The sequence below is a fragment of the Pteronotus mesoamericanus genome, unplaced genomic scaffold (assembly GCF_021234165.1).
Source record: "Pteronotus mesoamericanus isolate MK-2021 breed Mesoamerican mustached bat unplaced genomic scaffold, CSHL_Meso_final contig_22, whole genome shotgun sequence".
Classification (NCBI taxonomy): domain Eukaryota; kingdom Metazoa; phylum Chordata; class Mammalia; order Chiroptera; family Mormoopidae; genus Pteronotus; species Pteronotus mesoamericanus.
The window spans coordinates 1676255-1701087 of NW_026555090.1; the positions used below are offsets into that span (position 1 = coordinate 1676255).

General features: G+C 60.1%; 1 protein-coding gene across 1 annotated transcript in view; it reads left to right on the plus strand.

The window, feature by feature from the left end:
* Positions 1-2979: 2979 nt before the first annotated feature.
* MYO15A (myosin XVA) overlaps positions 2980-24833 on the plus strand; it is a 54861-nt gene continuing 33007 nt past the window's right edge. The window contains 18 exon segments of the mRNA XM_054571059.1: positions 2980-5055; positions 5057-6715; positions 8685-8767; positions 9358-9421; positions 10198-10307; positions 10639-10713; positions 10940-11030; positions 14600-14605; positions 14940-15043; positions 15195-15258; positions 16160-16273; positions 16787-16948; positions 21063-21176; positions 21767-21825; positions 21911-22034; positions 23047-23142; positions 23556-23687; positions 24237-24362. Coding sequence (XP_054427034.1) covers positions 2980-5055; positions 5057-6715; positions 8685-8767; positions 9358-9421; positions 10198-10307; positions 10639-10713; positions 10940-11030; positions 14600-14605; positions 14940-15043; positions 15195-15258; positions 16160-16273; positions 16787-16948; positions 21063-21176; positions 21767-21825; positions 21911-22034; positions 23047-23142; positions 23556-23687; positions 24237-24362 — 5259 coding nt within the window.

Consider the following 24833-nt stretch of genomic DNA (forward strand, 5'->3'; position numbering starts at 1 on the left):
GTCACATTTCAAAAATCAAACCACAGAAAGGCTTACAGTGAGATAACCACTTTCATCAATTTCTTGTGTATCTTTCCCAGTTTCTCTACATGTAAATAAAAGCAAATATGAATTTATATTCTTACATACACACACTTCATACAAAAAGACAGGCCCAGGTATCTATCAACACACTGCTCTGCACGCTGCTCCACTCAGCGGCACCTCGGGGGGGTCTTCCCTCCCAGTACACGGAGAAAGTTCCATGTGGACCGAGGTCACGCACGCCAGGGTCGCTGCGCAGTGCCCACGGTGGGGTGTGCGTGGCGTGTCACGGTACACGGGTGAGCAGTTCGGAGGCAGGGTCCCTCTGTGCACAGGCTCTGCCGGATCCCGTTCCAGCGATGGGCTCCTTCCTCCCTGCCCCACTAACAGCCCCATTGAGATACAGAGCACGTGCCACCCGATTCGCCCGGAGGGCGTGCACGCTGCGGCGGGTTGGGGAGGCCCGTGGGTGCGCCTGTGCCCTGGGGCTGCCGCAGTCCTTCCCCCTTTGAACCTCCCCCATCAGCCGAGAGCCCCCGCACTCCCACCAGTCCTCTGGGACCCCCCTGGCCACTCTCAAGAGCCACTTCCCGGGGTCAGCTCTCTGTCCTCAGGTAACCTGGCCCACACGCGCATTTGCTGCAGCCGCCCCGGCCTCCTCTTCAGCCCCTCACCACCCCTCTGAGCCCGAACAGTGCCGCCCGGGGCTCCTTCCTGGGGCCTGCCCTCCTCCACCCGCACTCACGCCCTGGGGTCCTCCTCCAGGATGGGGGGGGCTTCAGCACCGCGGGGGGCCACTGGCTCCCTCCCTAACTGATGTCATTGATGTCATCAGCCCTGATCTCTGTGATGAGCAAACCGCCCCCCCCCCCCGCCAGCTCCCTGGCAGTGCCTCACAGACACCTGAAACCAACAGCAACCCACACATCCAAAGTCGACATGGGTCCCTCCTGCTCTACCGGCCGTCCCACAGCCTTCCTCCCCTCATCTGTGCCTCTCCGTCCTCACCCACTGATCACGGGAGCCGTGGAGGTGCTTGGGACTCCCCCGCAGCCCTGCTGGCTCTACCCGCAACGCGCCCAACGCGCCCCGCGCGCCCCGACTGGCATCCCGCCACCTCCTTCCGCCTCCGCTGCCCAAGCCTGGCCCAGGCCCCCGTGGCAGCCAGAAGGATCCTGTGACAACGGAGGTGCGATTCCATCTCTTCCCTGCCAAAACGTCCCACGGCCCAGCCTCACTCACGAAGTCAAGCCCTTACCATGGCCCACAGTGCCCAGCACCTCTGCCCCCAGGAGCCACCCGACGGCTCTAGTTCCCATCAGGTTCCCTTCCGCTCCCTGGGGGTTGCCTGTAGCAGGCGCCACCAGCCCCTGGCACAGCACGACCCCTCTCAGTTGCTGGGCACCTGACTGGCTCTCGGTGAATCTTGTGGGAGGAAGAACAGAGACAAGAGGAAAGAGAAGGGGCAGAGGAAGGGAGGAGGTGGGGAGAGGGAGGCCTTGCTTGCTCACACATTCACCTCTCAGTTCCCCACCCCTTGCCTGGGAAGGGTGTTTCACTGCCCTGTTTCAGAGCTGAGCAGGCCACCTGAAGCCATGGAGTCAGCAGGGAGCAGAGCCAGGGCCAGAACCCCTCTGTTCTGGGTTCTTCCATGCAAAACCTTAGTGGACCAAAGAATCCACTTTGGGACCTGAAGATTAAACAGAAGTTCAGTGAGTGGAGAGCTGGACATTAGCTGGAGGTCTGTCCTCAGCCACTCTGGGTCCTGTGTGTCCTGTTCTTTGATCCTTGAGCAGAGAAGAGGGGGAATAGTTCTGAGACCTCAGGTCCCAGAGCTGCCACTCCCAAGTTCCCCCTCCACCCCCTACATCTAGCAAACCGCAGCCTCTGCCTCTTACAGTGCAGATTCTCAGACGTGCACTGGTCACCAGCCTGACAGCGGGCACATGGCCTTTGGTCAAGTGTCCACCCTGCACCAATGGGCTACACCCAGAGATGGCCACCGCCTCCTCAGCGAGGACTGCTTCCTCCTTGTGCAGGACACGGGGCACAACTTATTGCCCTCACCCTACAGATGAGAAAATGAGGCCCAGAGAGGGCAAAGGGTTTTCCCAAGGCCACACAGCCAGTCAGCGGCAGAGCTGGGTGGGGATCAGAGCTGGCCTGAGCCACCCTGTTCCTGCCGCCTCCGTCCCCGGCGCGGGGCCTCACGGGCCCTGCCGGAGTTCCGCTCAGACTCACCGCTCTGCCTGCCTTCAGCGCTGGCAGCCTGGCCCTCCCCAATGCATTATTCACGCTCCCAAGAGCCGGCCAGCTCCAGTTACGCTGACCACGGCCCTGGACGCCTGCCTTGTCTGCTCCCCCCCCCCCACACGGAGGGTCTGAGGCTCCCCTCCAAGGCAAGCTGGTGGGCTTTCGACATCCCACTCCGGCTTGGGAGCTGGAGCTCCACTCTCGCCTGGCGCAGAGGTGCTGGGCAGCTCGGGGCAGGTGGCTTCCCCTCCCTGGAGCTCCATGGCTTCCCCTGGGAAGTGGCAGTGACACGAGCACTCACTTCAGCGGCTGGGCCAGCTGGGGCACAGGGTGCTCTTTCCAGTGGGCCGGCTCGGTGGTCCCCGGCACGGCTCTAGGGCCAGGATGGCCTCCCCCGCGCAGGCCTCGCCGGGCTTCCCCTTCTCCCGGGTAAGCGACACCTCCGCACTCTCCACCACAGCTTGAGGGTGAAACCCAAGGCGGCCTCTTGAGCAGATGAATTATGGATCCGCCCTCTTGGAAACCTGGTCCTGACCAGAAGCAGCTCAGCTGTCCCTCCCCAGGCCACCCGGGCCAGTCCCAGCTGCTCAGAACCGGAGGCCACTTGTGCAGCCACAGGCAAGAGACCCAGCAGGATCCCTTGTCTCCAGGTCCCTGAGCTTGTGACACCAGCCCCAGCCCAGTGGGGAGCAGGCAGCCACCATGGCAAAGGAGGACGAAGATGAGAAGAAAACGAAGAAGAAGAAGAAGAAGGGGCAGGAGCCGGAGAAGCCCAAGCGGAGCCTGAAGGGGACGTCGCGGCTGTTCATGGGCTTCCGTGACCGCACCCCCAAGATCTCCAAGAAGGGCCAGTTCCGCAGCGCGTCAGCCTTCTTCTGGGGCCTCCACACCGGCCCACAGAAGACCAAACGCAAGAAGAAGGCACGCACCGTGCTCAAGTCGACGTCGAAGCTCATGACACAGATGCGCATGGGCAAGAAGAAGCGCGCCATGAAGGGCAAAAAGCCGTCCTTCATGGTCATCCGCTTCCCCGGCCGACGGGGCTACGGCCGCCTGCGGCCGCGCGCCCAGTCACTCAGCAAGGCGTCCACGGCCATCAACTGGCTCACCAAGAAGTTCCTCATCAAGAAGGCCGAGGAGTCAGGCAGCGAGCGGGCCACAGTGGACGCCTGGCTCAACCGCTCGGGCTCTCACATAGGCTCCCGCAAGCTGCCCTTCCCGTCGGGTGCCGAGATCCTGCGGCCGGGGGGCCGCCTGCGGAGGTTCCCGCGAAGTCACAGCATCTATGAGTCCGGAGAGCCCGTGGGCTTCCTGCCCTTTGAGGACGAGGCCCCGTTCCGGCACGCGGGTTCCCGCAGGTCGCTGTACGGGCTCGAGGGCTTCCAAGACCTGGGCGAGTACTATGACTACCACCGCGAGGGTGACAGCTACTATGACCAGCAGTCCCTCTACCAGTACGAGGAGCAGGAGCCCCACCTGGCCGCCTATGGCGCCTATGGCGCCTACGGCCCCTACGGCCCGTACGGCCCCTACAACCCAGCCTGGCCGCCCTACGGAGACAACCCCCACGGGTACCCGCTGGAGGACCCCTACGACTACTACCACCTGGACTACTACGGGGGCTCTTACTACCCCACATCTACCTACGGCTACAGCTACGGCTACGATGATTATGAGCCCCCCTACGCTCCGCCAAGGGGGTACGTGTCTCCCTACAACTACTATGATGCTTACGAGAGCGAGCCATACGCCCCCGGCTACTACCTGGACCCCTTCGCACCTTACGAGGGGTCGTTCCTGCCCTACGACCTCCCGTACGACATGCCTGCCTTTGATCCGTACAGCGTGCCCTACGGCGCTCTCTACAGCGACCCCTACACCGAAGGCGTCTATGGCGGCGGGGCACAGGCCATTTACCCTCCCGAGGTGCCCTACCTTTACCCGGAGGAGTCGGCCTTCGCGTACCCATGGGTGCCCCCGCCCATCCTGTCGCCCCACAACCCGTACGCCCACCCCATGGATGACATTGCGGAGCTGGAGGAGCTGGAGGAGCCGGAGGAGGCGGCGGCGGAGCGGCAGGGCACCTCCTTCCGCCTGCCCAGCGCCTCCTTCTTCGAGCAGCAGGGCATGGACAAGCCCGCCCGGTCCAAGCTCTCCCTCATCCGCAGGTTCCGCCTCTTCCCGCGGCCGCAGGTGAAGCTGTTCGGGAAGGAGAAGCTGGAGGTGCCCCTGCCGCCCTCCCTGGACATCCCTCTGCCCCTGGCAGATGAGGAGGAGGAGGAGGAAGAGGAAGAGGTGCCCCCAGTGCCCACAGGACCCTACGCCTACCCCTTCTGGGGCTTCCTCACGCCGCGCCAGCGCAACCTCCAGCGGGCCCTGTCGGCCTTCCGCGCGCACCGCACCCACCGCGGCCTGGGCTTCGGCCCTGAGTTCGGGCACCTGTCGCCCCGCCCCACCACCTCGCTGGCACGCTTTCTCAAAAAGACGCTGTCGGAAAAGAAGCCCGCCTCGCGGCTCAGGGGCAGCCAGAAGGCCCGGCGGGGAGCCCCGGCCGTCAGGGAGGCGGCCTACAAGCGCTTCGGCTACAAGCTGGCGGGCATGGACCCCGACCGGCCCAGCACGCCCATCGTGCTGAGGAGGGCCCAGGCGCACGCGCGCAACAACAACAACTCGCATGGCCTGCGCTCGCCCGCGCCCGCGCCCCCGCCCGCGCCCCCGCCCGCGCCCGCGCCCGTGCCCGTGCCCGCGCCGCCGACGCACTGGAGCGCGCTGCTCTCCCCCGCCCGCGCCCCGGCGGCCTCCCAGCCCCGGTCCCCCGCCCCCCAGCTCCTTCTCCCCAGTCCTCTCGGGCCTGCCCCGGCCGGCCTCGCCCTACGGCTCGCTGCGCCACCACCCGCCGCCCTGGGCCGCCCCGGCCCACGTGCCGCCACATGGCTCGCTCCGCCGCCACCCGCCGCCCTGGGCCGCCCCGGCCCACGTGCCGCTCACACCGCAGGCCAGCTGGTGGGCCTTCCTGGAGCCCCCTCCCGTGAGCCCCGAGGTGCCTCTCGACCTGCTGGCCTTCTCTGGACCCCGGCCCTCCTACCGGGGCTCCCGCCGGCGAGGCGCGTCCTTCAGCTTCCCCAGGACCTCCCCACCGGCATCGCGGAGGCAGGCCTGGCCGCCCCTGCCTTCTCCCCAGCCCTCTCTGAGGAGTCTGCCGGGTCTGGGCTACCGATCCCCCTTGGGCCCTGGGTCCCCTCAGCCTTCCTTGAGGGCTGGCCCCTTCCAGCCGACCTTCTCGCCCCTGCCTCGCCGCCCGCGATCCCTGCGGGAGCCCCTGTCCCCACACCGCGTCTCTGGGAGGCTGGGCAGCCCACAGTCGCCCTTGCCTTCTCCTCTACTGGGCCCCAGCCGGCGGCACTACTCGCTCAACCTGCCCTCGCGCCTCCCACACACGTGGCGCCGCCGCAGCGAGCCGCCCACCAGGGCCGTGAAGCCCAGGGTGCGCCAGTCCTTCCAGGGGCCCCTCAGTCCTGGGCCTTGGCCTGCGGCAGTGGCTGCGGCTGCGGCTGCGGCTGCCCCCGAGCTGCAGGAGAGCCAGCAGGAATCACAGGACTCAGAAGTACCCTGGACAGTGCCCCCGCTGGTCCCCAGCTGGGACGTGGACGTGCCCCCCACCCAGCGTCCATCCTCGCCCTGGCCAGGACGCGCAGGCAGCCGCCAGGGCTTTTCCAGGCCACCCCCTATACCCGAAAACCCCTTTCTCCAGCATGTTGGTCCTGTGCCATCCCCTGACCTCCAGCTGGAGGACTCAGCCTCTGACTTCACCACCGTCCACCAGGGTAGACACCACGACCTGGGGCCAGGAGAGCTGGCCAAATCAGCCAGCCCCAGCCCTGAGAAGCCCAAAGAAGAGGCCTCCTCCAGGGACTCCCAGCCACCTGCAGAGCCCAAGCCTCCGACTCCAAAGCCCCTCAAGGGTTCCCCGCTCCAGAAGAAGATGTTAAGGCTCAGCCTCTCCTACCCTCTGGCCAAATGTGACCGGATGAGGGCCACGTGGCCACCGTGGCGCCGCTGGGGAACGCTGCCCAGTGCCCCAGCCCCCTTGGAGCCCACTCGGGCCCTGGGGCCCCTGCCCAAGGCAGGCGAGCTGCACCGTGCAGATCCGGGACGTTGCGCCGTAGTCCTGCCTCAAGTGCAAAAGCCGAGCTCTTTCCAGCGAGCTGGTCCTGCCACCTTGCAGCCCTCCACCCAGCTGGCCAAGGACCCAGGACTGAGCCCCAAGCCAAGAGCCTGGAGTCTGCTCTGGTCCTGCCTCTGGCTGCCAGCGAAGACCCGCCAACCCTGGCCACAGGTCCATGCCCATCCCCCGTCCTGCTGCCTGGGCCCTGACACTGCCTACCCGCCCCATGGGGGCCCCTGGGAAGAGGTGGGCCCCCAAAGCTGGTGGAACAAGGTACGGGGACACAGGTCAGAGGGAGGGCTTGGGGATCTGTCCTGGGAAGCAGGGCAGGAGACGGCCTCAGGACCCTGGTGGGCTGCTGCCCCCTCTGGCCCGGGCTTCAGCTCGGCGTGCAGACGGGCTCCTTCCTGTCTGTGACTCGGGGGGAACCGCCCCAGGCCCAGGGCAGAGGCACTGGCAACTCCTCCCAGGTCACTCTGGGGAAGGGGTCTTGTCCTAGTCTGGGCGTTGAGCAGCCCTGTCCCCGTACAGTCTGTACGGCGCATCTACCCCCAGCTGCCCCTTAGAGATTCTGGCTGAGTGCAAAACTGCAGGACGTGCCTGCCCGCCCTGCCCACCCTGCCCCGCCCCCGCAGGCCTGTTCACACTGTTCTCTTGCTTCCTCCCGGCCCTCCCTCCCGCTGGAGTCTTCTTTCTCCCTGGGGCTCCTGCTTGAGGGCCGTTCCCTGGGCTGCAGGTTCTGGGCTGCCTGAGGTGAGGGGCTCCAGAACCGAACTGCCAGCCTTTTCATCGCACAGTGGAAAAGGTCGAAGCCCAGGAGGTCACACAGTAGATCAGAGCTGAGCCAGATCCCTCCCCGGCCTCGCCACCTGTGGGGTGAGGGGCAGGCAGCTTTCTGAGGGGTGCCAAGCCATGCCTGGCTGTCGTGCTCTGTGGTGGAACGTGAGCCCCATACTGAGTGGCCTTCAGTGAAGGGGGAGTGGTCACCAGAGCCTCCCCGGGGACGCCTGGGGTGGGCGGGGCATGCAGGGGCAGCAGGCGGTGCTCAACCTATGCAGACCGTGCCCGGCGCAACGGGCAGCCAGCTCGCCCGGCAATGGCGACAGGGGCGGCCTGGCTGCTGGGGGGGCCCTGGCCCCGGCGGCGGGTGCCCCGAGCTGTGTGGGCCACAGCGTTGCGCGAGCGGGCTTCAGGGCGCCCTGGGGTGAGGGGCAAGGATGCCTGGGCCCTCCTCACCCTGGAATACGTGAGTGGCTGAATTATTCAGGGTGTGCGGCCACTGGCACACATGGGCAGCAGGCTGGTGGGCGGGAGGCCAGGGCCTCAGGGCGAAGCTCCCCGTGGCCTACTTAGCAGGCAGGGCTCCCCCCGGTGTCCCCTTTCCTCACCTGCTCAGGGAGGGGTGTGGGCTGGATCTGAGAGGCTGGACAGTCATGTGGGTCCATGCATGCCTGCGTGGCTGGGTCGTGTGCTGGGGCGCACTGCAGCCAACAAGGGCACCTGTGTGTGCGCGCAGCAAGCTCTGGGCAGCTGTGGCATTCACGGGATCATGTGTGTGCACACAGTCAGGCACAGAGGAGATCCTGCAGCCCAGAGGTGGCATCAGGACGTCAGTCTCGCGACCCCCAGGTGTGGAGGCAGCCCGAGGTGTCCATGCACATGAAATTGTGTCAAGTGGATGCTGAGAGTATGTGCCCCCAGCCAGGCACTACAGGCCTTCACGCACGCCCATGGGCATCTTGCAGGACCGTGGGCGTGCCCAGGAGCCACCTGAGCTGCAGGTGCCGCTGTATGTAGGTCCGTGTGTGGGGGCCTGCGTGTGTGCCTGGCCCAGGCACCCGGGCGCACATGAGACGGAGTGGGACAGCCTTGGTCTTGGTCTTCCCGGAGGCCCCATGCACCAAGATACATGCGTTCACGTTGTCACACAAGCAAAGGCTTGGGGACCTCCCTAGAAAAGGATGTCAGCAGTTGGAGAGCTCGGAAGGCTGGGGGGCTTCCGGCCAGGCTGCGTGCAGCGCTCACCCCCGGGCCAGGCTGCAGGGGTGCATGGGAACGTGCAGCCATGTGCCCCCGAGTAAGGCGCCGCGGCCCCTGGCCTGCCGAGGCAAGGAGGCCCGCAGGACCTGCCTGGCTGTACTTCAGGCTCCCTCCTTCAAATCAGGTGCAGGTCCCAGCCGTGTCCGCGCGGGGGGCCACACGTGGGCCCCTCAGGCTGGTGACCAGAGACTCTCTCTCACAGATGCATTCCATCCGAAACCTGCCATCCACGCGGTTCCTCGAGCAGCAGCGGGAGGACGGTGTGGAGGACATGACGCAGCTGGAGTGAGTGCGCGGGTGGCAGGGTCAGTGAGGGGTCACCGGGAGGGCACCTCTCCTGCCAAGGGCGCCTTTCACCTCCTGGAACATTTTCAGAGCCTCAGTTCCCTCATCTGCAAAGTGAGACCTTGCAGTGTGACAGAAGCCAAATGCGTGCACGGCTCTACTCTGTGAGTCAGGGGGGCCTGTGTTCAAATCCCAGCCCCACCACTTGCCAGCTGGAGGGTCTCGGGCAAGTCACCTTACAGCCAGGTGCCTCAGTTCCTCATCTCTAAGAGCTGGTGGGATGGCAGCTGTTAGGAGGGCGCTGGCATGTCGGAGGTGCCCACAACGTGAGGGCTGTGCTGGTTGATATCATTATCCAGTTACGGTGACTCAGCCCTCACGTCTGCCAGCTCAGAGCATCCTCACCCCAGTGAGCGAGATAAGGACAGTGATTATCATACCAACCGAACAGATGAAGAAACTGAGGCACAGAGAGGCTAAGTAACTTCCCGAGGCCTTACAGTTAGTGAGCGTGAGAGACGGGCCTGAACTCAGGCCCCCTGGCCGCGAAGGTGGGCCTGGGCTGACTGCCTTTCTTCCTGCCCTCCCAGAGACCTCCAGGAGACTTCTGTGCTGTCCAACCTCAAGACCAGATTTGAACGGAACCTCATTTACGTGAGTCCTGGGGTGGCTCGGCCTTGGGCCCGGGGCCAGCGGGCAGCTGCCTCCCGTCTCCCGGGACCCCGGTGGGAAGCATCAGTTTCTCCTGCTGGGCCCGAGGCCTGCGGCCTCTGGTTTCAACTCCGAGGTTTCTACTTCTTGAGCATAGCCTGCTAGAACCTGGAGCTCTGGAACCCAAGGTCCCACACATAGCATGTTAGAGTGGTGGGTGCCAGAGACCTGGAGACAGAGCCCAACAGAGCAAGCTTCCAGAGTCCTAGAACCCGCAGCCCTGGGCCCCAGGAGGGGGACGGCCAAGGGAGGAAGGGAGCCATTGGCCGCAGAGTGGCAGATCAAGGTCCAGGACCACAGGGCAGGTGGCGGGGTGACCCGGAAGGGCTCTAGTCACCTCCAAATCCACTGCCCTCCAGACCCCTCCCCGCTCCAGGAAACGGAGGGTTGCCCTCAGGTTGAGGCAGGGGTGCCTGGAGCCTGGCCCTGACCGTGAGAGAAGGAAGCAGGCAGCAGCCAGCACTGCCACCCTCGCGGAGTCATGGCTGTGGGGCTTTCCTTATTCCAAAATCCACCCAGCCTCGGCCTGGCACAGCACCGAGAATCCTCCTGCCAGAGCAGGTGACCCACCAAGCTGTTAAGAGGCCCAAGGGTCAAACACTGAGGCCGGGTAGCCAGGCACCTGTCCCCGTGGGAACAGGCCCAGGCTCCCAGGGGCGGGGGAGGGACAGGCAGGGCTGTGAGGAGCGCAGGCCCTGAGGCCACTGTCTGCACAGCAGACGTACATTGGCAGCATCCTGGTGTCGGTGAACCCGTACCGCATGTTCGGGATCTACGGGCTGGAGCAGGCGCAGCAGTACAGCGGGCGGGCCCTGGGAGAGAACCCCCCGTGAGTACCTCCCAAGCAGCCCTGGGCCCTCCTGGGTCTCTGTCTGAGCTTGCTGAGTCCCTGGCTGCCCCTCAGCCGTAGGTCAGTGCTGGGGGCAGTGGGCAGCCCACCTGCTCAGCCCAACCGTGTTTCCCCAAACCTGGCCACAGCTCCTACCGAGGCAGAGGCCACTGTGGCCTGGAGCAGGGAATGTTTCCCCAAGGGTGGGGGTGCAGTGGGATCGGCTGCTTGGCCAGACAAGGGGCCCCACGCCCACACCTGCCCTCTGTGAGGACTGGAAGCACAGAAGGCCAGGGTCTGCCACAGTGTCCCCTGTGGCCTCTCTCTCCAGGCATCTCTTTGCAATCGCAAACCTCGCCTTCGCCAAAATGCTTGATGCCAAACAGAACCAGTGCATAATTATCAGGTGAGCAACATAATTATCAGGGGAGCAGCAGGTCAGGCTGAGGACCTTTGTGCATGCGGCGAGGGGACATATGGGGGGACCTCAGGCAACAGGTCTGCATGAGACAGACCTGGGGGAACCATGCAGCTCCTTGGGGCGCCGGCCGGCCTCGCCCCGTGGCGGGGCCGAGGGAGCCACGGGAGGTGGTGGCCTGGCTGAGGCACACTCTGTCCCTTTGCCTGGACAGTGGAGAGAGCGGCTCTGGAAAAACTGAGGCCACAAAGCTGATTCTGCGCTACCTGGCCACCATAAACCAAAAACGGGGCATCATGCAGCAGGTGAGTCTGTCTGCCTTCCCAGGGCTCTCAGCGGAGCGGCCCCTGTGCTGCCCCCGGAGCCAGGACTTGTCGGGCCCACTTGGAGGTCGGGGAGTCCGAGGCCAGGTTTGCACTGGGAGTGCTCTTGGGACTTGGGGCTCTCTCTCCCCTCCCAGGGACCCCTCCTGCCTGCATCCCGCAGCTCTGGGCTCCCTCCCTCCTGGGCCTGGCTAGAGTAGAGGGCACAGGGGCAAGGGGAGTCCCCCAGCCCCCATGCCGGGCCTCACCGTGTGGAAGAGGCAGGAGAGACCTGAGTGTGGAGGCGGCCGGGGGCGCAGTGAGTAGGTGCTGACGCTGAGGGGGCCAGGCCGGAGGGTGCAGGGTTGGAGGTCTGCTCAGAGTGCAGGTCCTCCGAGCCTGAGGATGGTAGAGGCTCCCCAAGGACCCACTGTCTGCTGGGCCTGCGCTAGGCTCTGGGGCGGCAGGCAGCACAGACTCACTGTCCTGGCGCAGGAGACAGAAAGAAAAGCAATACACAGGTGAATTACGTCTGCGTGAAAGTATGGCGAGCTCTGGAGGAAAGGCGTGGGGAGGAGGTGGGGAGCGCTGGGCATCGTGGTTTGAAGGGTGGGGGCCGGGGGAGCCCTGCTGAGGGTGGCGGTGGGCCCTGAGGATAGCCGGGGCGCGGGGTGGGGGGAAGCCCATAGCCCTGGGGACGGCAAGGGTGCAGGCCCTGGGGTGTAAACAGGTCTGGCGTGCTCAGGGGACAGTAGAGCGGCAGCTTGGAGTCCCGGTGAGGGAGGGCGATGGCTCAGGCCAAGGAAGTAGACCCCAGTGCAGTTCAGGGCCAGCCAGCGACCTCCCGAGGGACCAGGCAAGGCTGTAATGCAGGGGACAGTCCCAGGGCACCCCCAGCCGCGGGCAGCACAGGGTGCTGCCAGCTGGTGGGCAGGGCTGCCGCAGGAAGGCAGCAGCGCCCTCGGGGTGTCTGCCGGGTGTCCCCAAAGGGGAGGTGGGTGGCCGTGGCCGCGCCACGAGCCTGGAGCTCAAGGAAGGTGGGGCCGGGGCCAAGGTCCACCTGCTCAAAGCCGGACTCTAAGACGCTTCCCCCCCACCCCCCGACCCCGGCCCACAAAGGTTTGTGAGTGGCCACAGGGACCCAGCTGATGGTAATCTCAGCAGGTGATCTCGGGGGCATTGAGCAGGGATGCCCTCAGGGGAGCCCTCAGAGGAGCAGGTCCCGGCTCTTGGGTCAGGAGGGTTCCTTTCTGGTGGGCCCTTCTGATGCCGCTCCCGGCCGGCCAGCCCGTCCCATCAGCCTGAGCCTCCTGGCAGCCAGCCAGGCCATGCCTCGGCTCCAGGCAGGGTTGTCTGCGGGTGGACTCCTGGCAGGGTCAGCGGGGCAGACCCCCAGCTCGCGCATGGAGCCCGCCCGCCCGTGTGCAGGGCCCTCAGCCGCGGCCCTCCAGAGCCCCGCTCGTGGGTGGGGCTCTGAGGCCTGGGAGCGAGTGACTTGCCCAGTGTCCCAAAGAGAGGGGCTAGAGGAACTGGGACGATGGGAAGCTCAGGGCCGAGCGCGCCCCTGGCAGGGTCGGGGGACGGCTGGGGCTGTGGGGCATGGCAGGTCTGCGAGTTCCTGTGCGAGGCGCGTAGTCACCGTGAGGACATGCCTGCCAGCAGGGACAGCCGTGGCTTGCGTCCTAGCCACGGCTCCCTGGGCTCGCAGAACCAGGCAGGCTGAGTCTAGGGTCAGTCTTAGGCATGGCTGGATCCGAGGTCTTAAACGATGTCCCCGTCCCTTGTGTATGGGCATCGCCCTCCTCCAGTCTCCCACTGGTCAGCAAGATGGCGCCACAGAACCAGAACCCACGCCTCCCAGCGTGCCAGAAGAAGTCTCAGGGCTCTCTCACATCGGGCTGGTTTTGGCCACGTGTCCTCACTGGGCCAGGTCACACTCTGACCAAGGTTCCCCAGGGTGGGGGGGTGGCTGGAGGCTCTGCACCCAACCCACAGGCACCCCCCGCCCAGGGGCTGGGTTGATGGCCCCGCAGGACCAGGCGTGCGCCCACCAGCCCTGCAGTGGGCACTGGGGACAGCGAAGCAGCTGACCCGCCCCCAGATATGCGCAAGTGACTCCCAGACCGAGGGACAGCACTGGCCACCGCCCAGGCAGACCGGCCGCCCCGGGCAGCCCTGGGCCGGTCCCTGCCCCTCTCCGGGCCTCCGCGCACTCCTCTGTCCAGTGGGCACAGTCGCTCCTGACTGGTCGCGGCTGCAGGAGTGACCAGGTGGAGGGCACTGGCACTCCCCCGGGGTAACGGCCACTATTTCTGCAGAGACTGGGGTTCCCCTGGGTCTCCCTTAAGCGTTTATCCTGAGGAGTTGAGTCTGCGTGCGAACGCTGTGTACACAGCTATGTCCCCAGTCGTCACGGCTGTGAGCTCTCCCTTACAGACACGTCACTTTACCTCTCCAAGTCTCAGGCTCCCAATCTGTACAGCCAGGGTGATATTAGGGCCTACTTTACAGTATTGTCGATTATTAATTAGGGCTAAGGATGCAGCACATAGTAGGTGCTTCATAAATGGGAGATGTGATTAGCTCTGCTCTCATAAAATACATCTCATCTGTTTGGCAGGCATCTGCTGAGGGCTTCCCATGCGCCAAGTCCGGTGTAGATGCTGGGGCCCCAGAGCTGTGCACAAGGGCGGACTCCTGCCCGCGGGGGCTGACACCTCAGAGAGGGCAGGCGAGATACACAAAGGCAGAGCGGTTGCCAGTGGTGCTGAGGGCTGCAGGGGGAGGGACTTCTGGTGCTCAGAGGCAGGGCTGTGCCAGGGTGTCAAGGGCACCGCCAGGAGGCCGTGGTGCTGGGCGGAGAGAGGCCGCCGGGGCCGGGCTGTGTGGGCCCTTGGAGGTCCACGGGAGGACTTGGCTTTGCGCTGAGCAAGGCGGCAGGAGGACATGCCGTGTGGGTTTTCTTTCTTTCTTTTTTTTTTTTTGAAAGATTTTATTTATTTATTTTTAGAGAGAGGGGAAGGGAGAGAGAAAGAGAGGGAGAGAAATGCCAATGTGTGGTTGTCCCTTGCACACCCCCTACTGGGGACTTGGCCCACAGCCCAGGCACGTTCCCTGACTGGGAATCGGACCAGCGACCTTTTGGTCCTCAGGCCGGCGCTCAATCCGCTGAGCCATCCCAGCCAGGGCGCTGTGCGGGTTTTCCAAGGGCCTCTGGAGGGAGCCCAGGCAGGACCAGGGGCAGCGCCTCCAGCGTCCTGGTTGCCCGTGGCTAGGAGGGTAGGGAGGAGAGGACATCCCCAGGCCCTCCGGGGAGGTAGACCCAGCTGACACTCGCATCTGGGGCCACACTGCAGTCCGCCAGCCTGGACACCTGGGCATCTCTGTGGTTCCTGGCTTCACTCTTACCTGGTGGCTCTCCTGCCCCCGACAGGGGCCCAGAGGGGTCGGCCAGGCCCTCCGTGGTCGTGGTTGGAGGGCCCTGGTGCTTTGGGGGGAGAAGTGGTCAGTCCCACAGGTGACCTTCTGTCCTTTCTCTTCTCCCCGCTCCTCCCTCCTGACTGCTCCTGAAGATAAAGGTACTTGGAGTGTGTGCGTGCAAGCCCGTGGCCCTGTGAGACGCACGTGGGTGTGTGTGTGTGTGCACGCTCTGTGTGAAGGCGGACTGGCAGGAGGCAGCGTCTAGTGCCTGTCCTGGCCGGGCGCCCCCTTGTGAGAGGCTGGGGCTGGAAGCGGGCCTCCGGGGTCTGCCTGTCGGGGTTGGGCTCCGTGAGCCGGCGGGGGGGCCCATTGCTGGTCGCCCTCACAGAGTGGGTCCTTGGGAAGTCAGTGTCGGGAGAACCTGGGGTGGCCCTAGCTAGGCTCCCAGCCCTGGGCCCCCAGAATAATCGCCACATCTGCTCCTGGGGCCAGATCCTGGAGGCCACGCCCCTCTTGGAGTCCTTCGGCAATGCCAAAACCGTCAGGAACGACAACTCCAGCCGCTTCGGGAAGTTTGTGGAGATCTTTCTGGAGGGGTGAGTGGGATGGGAAGGAGCCCCAGGGGCCTTGCAGTGCACTCTGCGTCCTGGCCCCGCCCCGCAGCACCGACACCAGCCCCCAGCGCCCTGCCCACTGACTACCCAGGCTTGAGCTGACCCTGCTCCCCGACCCCTACCCCCACCCCAGGGGCGTGATCGCCGGTGCCATAACGTCCCAGTACCTGCTCGAGAAATCCAGGATTGTGTTCCAGGTGGGCCAGGCCCTCCGCGGCCTTGTGTGTTGGGACGTGGGACGGGGTCGGAAGGGTGTGTGTGCAGCTACTTGGAGCCTGGCGCCTGGCCTGGCTGGGTAAATGTTGAATTAACAAATACATGTGTATGTATGAGCTGTGACAACATTTCCTCCCCTCCCCCACACCCTATAGCCACATGGGCTCTCCCCTGTTCCGGGGCACACCAGGCACCGTCTGCCTCAGGGCCTTTGCACTCACCGCTTGCCCTGCCTGGGGCACTCTCCCCCAGACACCTGGTCGGCCAAACCCCTCACCTCCTCCAGGTCCTCCCTGAACTGTCACCCGCTCGGGGAAGCCATCCCAGTGAAAAATGATCTGCCCCCCTTCACTGCTTTATTTCTCCCCAGAGCCCTTCTCAACACCTGGCATATCTTATGTTTTAACCAGTGGTTTGCTGAGCGTCCGCCTCCGCAGCCGGCAGGCGAGGCCAGGGCTTCTGTCGGCCTTGCTCCCTCCCCACTGTGTCGCAAGGGCCCTGGGAGGGCCAGGCCCACAGTGGGGGCCCTGCCACCCTGGGCCAAACAAGCTGTTGGGGCGCCAGTGTCTGCTCTGCGACACACATGTACACAGGCATGGGGAGCTGGTACACAAGGAGAAGAGCCACCTTTTCTGAATTCTCCAAAAACAATTAAATCCTGCCCTGAGCACCCTCCCCACCGCCTTACCAGGGCCTCTCCTCCATCCGCCCCCACCCACAGGCAGGACTGGGCTGGGAGCTCACTCCGCACAGAACTGCCGGGTCCCACCTGCAGGCCTGCGTGTGTACCTACATTTATGGGCACAGCTGGGCCCGTATGTGGGCCTGGGGGTCACCTAGGTGGGCAGCTCCCCTCTCTGCACCCACCCACCCTCTCTGCAGGCCAAAAATGAGAGGAACTATCACATCTTCTACGAGCTGTTGGCTGGGCTCCCTGCCCAGCTCCGGCAGGCCTTCAGCCTGCAGGAGGCTGAGACCTACTACTACCTGAACCAGGTGAGTGCCAGCAGGCATCTGAGGGTCCCTAGGCCTGGTCCCTGCCACCCCTTCACCCCAGCGGGCTGAGAGAGCCAAGCTGTGGTGTCCCAATGGCCAGCAAAGATGATGGAAGTTTGGGAGGGCAAGTCGGGACTTGAGGTGTCTCATCATGGCATGGACGGGGGTTCAGATCCAAGGTTGAGGAGGCCTACCTGATTCTTCATTTTTCCGGGCCCTAGAACAGAACCAAGCAGCCTAGAGCTACTACACGTCCCCTCTAGGGCCTCAGTCTCCTTATCTGTAAAGCATGGCACCGCTTCCGAGGGATGCGGCCAGGATTAAAGGGAGGAAATGCACGTAAAGCTCTTAGTGCAGGCTCTGTGCGGTGTCCCCCAGCCCGTGGGAGTGGGATGAGTCTGATGTCCGGCTGGGGCCGTGCCGCAGGTCGAGGCAGAGCAGGGACCTTGAGGGCTGCCCGCCCCCGCCCAGGACCCTGAGCCCTGAGCCCGGCCCTGCCCTGCCCTTGCCTAGGGTGGGAATTGCGAGATCTCAGGGAAGAGCGACGCAGACGACTTCCGCCGGCTCCTGGCTGCCATGGAGGTGCTGGGCTTCAGCGGGGAGGACCAGGACAGCATCTTCCGCATCCTGGCCTCCATCCTGCACCTGGGCAATGTCTACTTTGAGAAATACGAGGTAAGAGAATGCACAGCCTGCCCTGGGGCCCTGACGCCCTGGGGACACAGGCGTCTTTTCAGAAGCTTAGGAACCGTCTGTATTTGCCTTTCAGGTTACACCATGCACGTAGCATTAGTTCTTTTTTCCCCCACTTTGGGGCTGCTCATGTTTTTCTTTTTTCTTTTTAAATTTTTATTTTTAAATCATGTTTATTCTACTACAGTTGTCTCAGTTTTTCCCCCTTTGCTCCCTCCACCCATCCCACCCCCACCCCCCGCTCCCACAGTCAATTCCCACTCTGTCATCCATGTCCATGGGTCATTCGTACACGTTCCTTGTCTAGTCCCTTCCCCTTCTTTCCACCGTTGTCCTCCTTCCCCATCTACTTTGGTCACTTTCAGTCTGCTCCATGTTTCCGTGCCTGTGGTTTATTTTGTTTCTTAGTTTATTTTGTTGAATAGATTCCACTTATAGGTGAGATCATATGGTATTTGTCTTTCACCAACTGGCTTATTTCATTTAGCATAATATTCTCCATTTCCATCCATGTTGTTATGAAAGGTAGGAGTTTCTTCTTTCTTCTTTTTTTAAATGCAGAGTTTATTTACTTATTTATTTTTAATGTCAAAATCCATTATAAAATATTAAACAATTTAAATTCATCGTAAAGTCTCAGCAATGAAAACAATATGACATCAGCAGAGAAGTAATCAAGTAGATGAATGAAATAAAATGAGCATTCTAGAAACAAACGTATCATATCTGTCTAACAATGTAATATATGATTAAATTGATATTTCAAGTCAATGGGGAAAATAAGGCTTATTCAACAAATAAGGTGCATGGACTGCTATTACTTGAAATAAAACAAATATAAAGCCCTATTTCACACATTATACAAAAAATATTCAGGTGAGTTAAAAATCAATATGTAAAATCTAAGGAGTTTTAGGAGAAATACAAAATAATACTTTTCTTACCCTGAAGTAAAACATTCAAACCCAGAAGCTATAAAGGAAAATATTGACTATATTAAACATTTAAGACTATGCAGTAATATACATATAAAAAAAGTTAAAGGACAAGTAATAGAATATGAAAGTATTTACAACACATCTAAAAAGGGTAAATAATGTTTTTTTTTTAGGGAAATAATTCTACAAACATTTAATCAAAAAATGGATAAAGAATACTAAAAAGTCATTTAAAGCTTTTTAAAAATAATAGAAATAGGCAGGAAATATACAAAAACAGGTTTAGTTTCAACCAATAATAAAGTAACAGGTAAAATAATACATCATTGTCACAATCAGATTAATAAGCATTAAAAATATTGGTAATATCAAGTATTGGTGACTGTGAAAGGAACTGGGTATTCATAGACTCTTTTTATTCATCTTCTTAAAGCAGTCCCTTTAGCATATTTTGCAATGCTGGTTTGGTGGAGGTGTATTCTTTTAGCCATCTTTTATCTGGGAAACCCCTTATTTCACCTTCCATTTTAACTGAGAGCCTTACTGGGTAGAGCAGTTTTGGTTGCAGACCTTTGCTTTTCATTACTTGGAATATTTCTTGCCATTCCCTTCTGGCTTGTAGCGTTTCTGTTTAGAGGTCAGCTGCTAGCCGTACCGGGGTTCCCTCGTATGTTATTACCTTTTTTTCCCCCTTGTTTCTTTTAGGATTCTCTGTTTGTCTTTGATATTTGCTGTTTTAATGATGATGTGTCTTGGAGTGGGCCTCATTGGGTTCCTCCTGAGTGGGACCCTCTGTGCTTCCTGGACGTGCATGACTTTTTCTCTCCTCCAATTAGGGAAGTTTTCCATCATTACTTTTTCAAACAGGTCCTCAGCATCATCTAGCCTACTTTTGATTCCTTCTACTGTGTTCTTCAATTGAGAAATTGTATTCTTCATTTCCCTTTGTCTCTTATTGATAGTGTCTATGTCCTTTTCCATGCTGATATAGTTTGCAGTAAGTTCCTCTTAGTTTCCCTGTAGTTTTTGGTAATTCTCTCTGAGCTCACTGAGCTCATTGAGCTTCCGGAGAACTGTTGTTTTGAACTCAGTATCTGACAGTTTACCTGCCTCTATTTCATTTAGTTCTCTTTCTGGGGATTCCTCCTTTCTCTTCGACTAGGGGGTGTTTGTCTTCCAATTATTTGTGAGACTCTTCTTTTTTGCTTCTGCTTCTTAAATTGATCTGTCTTGATTTCCTGACTTTGTGGTGTAAACTTCTGCGGTAGGAGATGCTGTTTTTTCCTTCTGGATCTGCCTCTGATGATGTCAGATGTTGACCCTGTCTGACCTTAGGGAGTCTGTTCGAGACTTCCAGGAATCTACTGTCCGTGGCTTTCTCCTTCAGCTGTTAACCTAATCACTCTGCACTCTGCAGGCCAGCTTAGACACCACAGGGCGGGGCAGAGTCCCTCTTGGAGGTGGAGTTATTATGTCCTCTTATGCTGTTGCCACTCAGGGGAGTGGTCTGCCTGAGCCAAGTGGCTGCTGCCATGTGGGGGAGGAGTCAGCACTGGGATCCTGCCAGCTACTCTCTCTGTTCTCTTGCCAAAGCCTCCATCTCCAGTCTCTCCTCAAGTGTCTCTAGACCACTCTGCTTCCCCTTTAGCCAGGGATCTAGCCATTCTGTACTCAGCAGTCAGGTTTTAGCACTTCCAGGCCGGGACCGAGTCCCTCCCGGGGGTGGGGTTATTGGGTCCTCTCATCTGCTGCCACTAAGGGGAATGGTCTGCCTGAGCAAGATGGTTGCTGTCATATGGAGGGTGAGTCAGCACTGGGATCCCCCTGGCTACTCTCTAATTTGTCTCCCCAAAACCTCCTTCCCTAGTGTCTCCTCAGGTGTTTCTAGCCCACTCTGCTCCCGCCTTTGCTGGAGACCAGGGTAAGTGGCTGCAAATACAAATTTATGCATTGGCCCTTTAAACGGCTCTTTGTGTCTCCAGCTTCCTGTCTCAGGCAAAGAGCAACCCTGCTGCTTTTTTCCCACATGGCTGTTATCTGTGTACTTTTTGGGCTCTGGTGCTGTAGGCTGGAGATTCCCGCTTATGGTTTAGATCTCGCTCTTCTCAGGAGGATCCAACTGGTCGTTTCAATATCCATCTGGTGCTGCTGCCCCTGGGCACCCCACCTGCCTTCTTGAGTCTCTACCGCACTCCTTACCAGTCAGGTTGTGCTAACGCTGGTTCTTCTGTCTGTCTGAGGTTATAAGTCTCCTCTCTCGCTATTGTTCAGTTGTTTGTTCCAGGTGATTTCTCCACAATTTAGTTGTAATTCCAGATTGGTCCTGGGCGGAAGTCAGTGTGACTTCCACTCATTCCTCCACCATCTTGATTCTCTTCTAATCATCATTATTTTCCTTATTGATGTATGAGGTCTCTTTACCTGTGTTAAGGAAATTAGCCCTTTGTCTTTCATATGAATTGCAAATATGTTTTCTGGTGTATCATTTATATTTTTATTTTATTTACAGGTCTTTTGACGTTTGGTTTTTTTTTGTTTGTTTGTTGTTTTTTTTTGCTGTTGTCTGTTTTTGCCATGCATCTTTAAAAAATTATTTTCAGGCATTTCATTAATCAATATTTTCTTACATGAATTTTAGATTTACTATTTTTTTGAGAGACTTACCTCTCTAAAATTATAACAACTTTCTTCCATAATTTTTTAAAGAATCTAATTTCTTTTTTACCAGGCAGTCACCCAATTATATCAGTTCCCCTGCCTGACTTCTGATGGTTCTGAGTGATAGTTGTTCCATATTTTAGTTGTAATTTTGATGTGGTTGTGCGAAGAGGCGAGCCATGTGTGCCTACATTGCCATCTTGATGGGAAGTCTTATTTCCCCACTTGAGGAATATATATTTGTCATGTACTAAATTCCTATGACCATTTATGCCTAATTCCAGACTTTCTATTTTGCTTCATGAATCTGTTTATATGCTATGTGTCTATTATCTGTGTTAATTATTGTAACTTTGTAACATGTTTTACCATTTCCTAGGTCCCCCTGCATTCGTATTTCAGAATTTTCCAGGCTCTTCTAGCTTGTCTATATATTTTTTTCTTTGAGCTTTATACTCAGCTTATGAAGCTGAAAATGTAGCCCTGCCGGTATTTTACAGACAGACGCGCAGGAGGTGGCCTCGGTGGTGAGCGCCCGGGAGATCCAGGCTGTGGCCGAGCTGCTGCAGATCTCCCCTGAGGGCCTACAGAAGGCCATCACCTTCAAAGTGACCGTGAGTTCTGGGCACTGGAGATTCTCTCAAGGCCGCCTGCCAGTGCCCACACAGAGCCGCTTCATGGCCCTCCTGGGGGGGCTTTCTCTCCCCCTTCCCTTTCCTCCCTGTCCCATCCGTCTTCTGGGGTGGACCCATGAGGCGTAACCTCAGACCCCAAAGGCATTAGGTGCCCGATGCCCAGGCCCTTGCATAGGCTGTTCCCTCTGCTGGGAATGTCCTTTCCTTTCCACCCCACTCCTCCTCTAAGACCCAGCACAGGTATCTCCACCTCCAGGAAGCTGTCCCTGACGCCTGGCTGGGTCAGTGCCTCCTCTGGCCTTCCGCAGCCCCTGGCCCTCCCCTTCCCAAGGCTGACCTCACCGGGTCATGTCTACTCATGCCTCTGTCTCCCCCATTAGACCTGTAGCCCCCACCCCTAGCAGCCTAGCCAGGCAGAAGGTGGGACGAGGGTGGCCTGTTCCACCCCTGGCCAGCTGTGTCCCTAAGACCAGGCACACCGGCTCCCTTCCCCACACCCCTCATCCTCTGGGGACTTCCTGGAGCTGGTGGCCAGCCTGCTGTCACTCAGGAACCACGTCCCTCCGCAGGAGACAATACGTGAGAAGATCTTCACCCCCCTGACTGTGGAGAGTGCCGTGGATGCCAGGTGAGGCTGCACCCCTCCCAGCCTGAGCCTCCAGATGCCTCGCCCCCCGTGGTGCCCACCCACCCCAACACCCACTCTGCTCCAGGGATGCCATTGCCAAGGTCTTGTACGCACTGCTGTTTGGATGGCTCATCACGAGGGTCAATGCACTGGTGTCTCCACCGCAGGACGCGCTGTCCATCGCCATCTTGGACATCTATGGCTTCGAGGTGGGGCTTCATGGGTGGGTGAGGGGCGAGGAACATAAGGCTCTGTCTGTCTCCCCTCTCTCTGCCTGTAACACAGCATCATCTGTTCAGGCCCCCCCGCAAGTACCTCCCTTGTTGGCTGCCATTTGCTCCACTCACCCACAGGCCCTCCTGAGGCCTCTGGGTGCCAGGCCCTGTGCTGGGCAGCACGAGGAACCCTGGAAAGGACCAAACCTAGGCTCTGCCCTTGGGAAGGTTCCAGAAGGGACCAGGTGGGCATGGGGGAGAGATATTGACAAACACGGAGTCAGAGCCAAAACAGAGTCAGCCTGGCCCTGGGGGAGCCTAGAGAAAACCCTCAGCTGGGCAGAGATGAGGGAAGGCTTCCTAGAAGAAGAGGCGCCCCTGAGCTAACTCCTTAGGTGCCAGGAGTGGTGGGAGGAAGGGCGTGTGCGAATGCAGAGCGGCCCGGTGGGGCCTGGTGTCCGGGGAGCTGAGCGCCGGGTGCAGGAGTGGCGACGCGCAGCTGCTGTGCTGAGTGCATGGTAGGGGAAAGGGTGAGAGCAAGGTCACAGAAATAAAAGGGACGGGTAATACTCACACCCATTATGTTCCCGGTGCTCTTTGCTCTACGTACTTAATGTTCATTAATTCACTTAATCCTTACACCCACCTTGTGAAGTGGTAGGGTCATTATCCCTGTTTTACAGATGGGGAAACTGAGGTATGGAGGGCTTGTCTAAGGTCACATAGTTAGAAAGATTGGAACCCTGACAGAAGGTTCCAGAGCCTGGGCCCACTACCTAAGCTGCCTGCCATTGAGGCCTAGTCTGCCAGGCTCACGCCTGCATGTAGCGGGAGCCGCGGTGGCTTCTGAGCAGCGGGTCTGCGGCCAGGGCTCCAGCTCTCTGAGGCTGTGGCCGTGGAAGGCAGGGTGGGCACTGGGCCTGAGCTGGTGGATGGACAGGGCCCGGGGGGAAAGACGGGCTACTGCCAAAGAGGGACCAGGCCCAACCTCACACCTGCCTGGCAGGACCTGAGCTTCAACAGCTTCGAGCAGCTGTGCATCAACTATGCAAACGAGAACCTTCAGTACCTTTTCAACAAGATCGTCTTCCAGGAGGAGCAGGTGCGCGGCGGGGCCCTGTGCGCGCTCCCTCCCCGTCCTCGCAGGCAGTGGGCCTCCGCGGTGCAGACATGATGGTTCTTTAAGGGCGAGTCCATAGACTGAATGGAGGGAAAGGCATTATAAGCGGGAGCCACACGCGTGAAAGCCTGTGTCCTGGAGGGGAAGGTGCTGGGGTGATGACCCCAGAGAAGAGCCCTCCTGGGGGATCCTTTTCACCCTGTGCAAGGCTGTCCCAGGTGGCGGGAGCAGAGGGGCCCAGAGATGCTTCATGTTGCCTTGCTAAAAAGTGAGCTCACTGGGCTAGGTGGGCAAGCAGAGATGCCCCGCTTGCCCCTTCAGATGGACTCAGCCTAGGAGGCAGGCGGGTGGGCCCGGGCCGGACTCGGCAGCTGAGCCCTGCTGCCTTCCTGCAGGAGGAGTACCTCCGCGAACAGATCGACTGGCGGGAGATCACCTTCGCTGACAATCAGCCCTGCATCAACCTCATCTCCCTGAAGCCCTACGGCATCCTGCGCATCCTCGACGACCAGTGCTGCTTTCCCCAGGTGAGCCGAGGGCACTCTCTGACCTGCGGGTTGCCCAGCGGCTCTGAGCCTCACAGCCTCATCAGGCCCAAGTCCTCCATTTCTCTGGAATTTCCCTGGGGTCAGGGCTCAGGACAGCCAACCTGCCATTCACAACCTGGGGCGATTGAGGTTGGGTGGTGGCTGCGGGTATCCAGACAAGAGGCTACACCAGCCTGGGGAGTCACAGAAGGCTTCCTGCAGGAGGTGACCTTGGGGTTGGGCCTCAAATTCTGTTTGGAAAACACAACGGCTGGATGGGGGTTCTGGGCCACAGGACTAGAGAGTGCAGAGGAAGCAGGGCCAGAGGGGAGGCAGTGGGGGGTGGCGTGGGGAGGCTAATCAGACACACCTGTCTGCGGGGGTCCACTTGGGCCTCCCCACGCGGGGGAGTGGGCAGCCAGGGGAAGCCATGACTGGTTCTCCTGCCCCAGTGTTCACTGGGGGCCAGCCAGAGCTGGAGAGTCTGCCACTGGGCTAGGAGCAAGGGGCCCGGCTCCCTGCCCCACACTGAACCCCGCCCGCCCCCAGGCCACAGACCACACGTTCCTGCAGAAGTGCCATTACCACCACGGCGCCAACCCGCTCTACTCTAAACCCAAGATGCCGCTGCCTGAGTTCACCATCAAGCACTACGCAGGCAAAGTCACCTACCAGGTGTGACCCGAGACCGTCCTTCCGGCCTCAGCACCCCAGTTCCCTGCTGTCAGAGGCGAGGAAGCGCAGCACACGCTCCAGAGACGCCCGCCTGGCTCCAGTGCGGGCCCGGCCTATCCTCAGCTGTGTGACCTTGGGCAAATCACTTCACCTCCCTGAGCCCCAGTTTCCTCATCTGGAAAATGGGGATGATAATGCATAGAGTCCGTCTCCTGGGTGTGAGGAGCCTAGGACCAGGGTGGGTTTGATAAAGGGTAGCTGGTGTCACAGCGATATCACTGAGGCCGCTGTCATGGCTGGTGTTTCCTGCCCTGGAGTTGTCTCAGGCCAGGGTTTTAAGCATCTGTCCCCATTGGGCCTCATTTTCCTCATCTGCAGGAGGGCACGGGACAGTCCTCCACTGAGGACGAGCCAGTACTCACACTGGTCATGTGGCAGAGGCTAGTGCCCCCCTCCCCTGCGAGTGGGGGG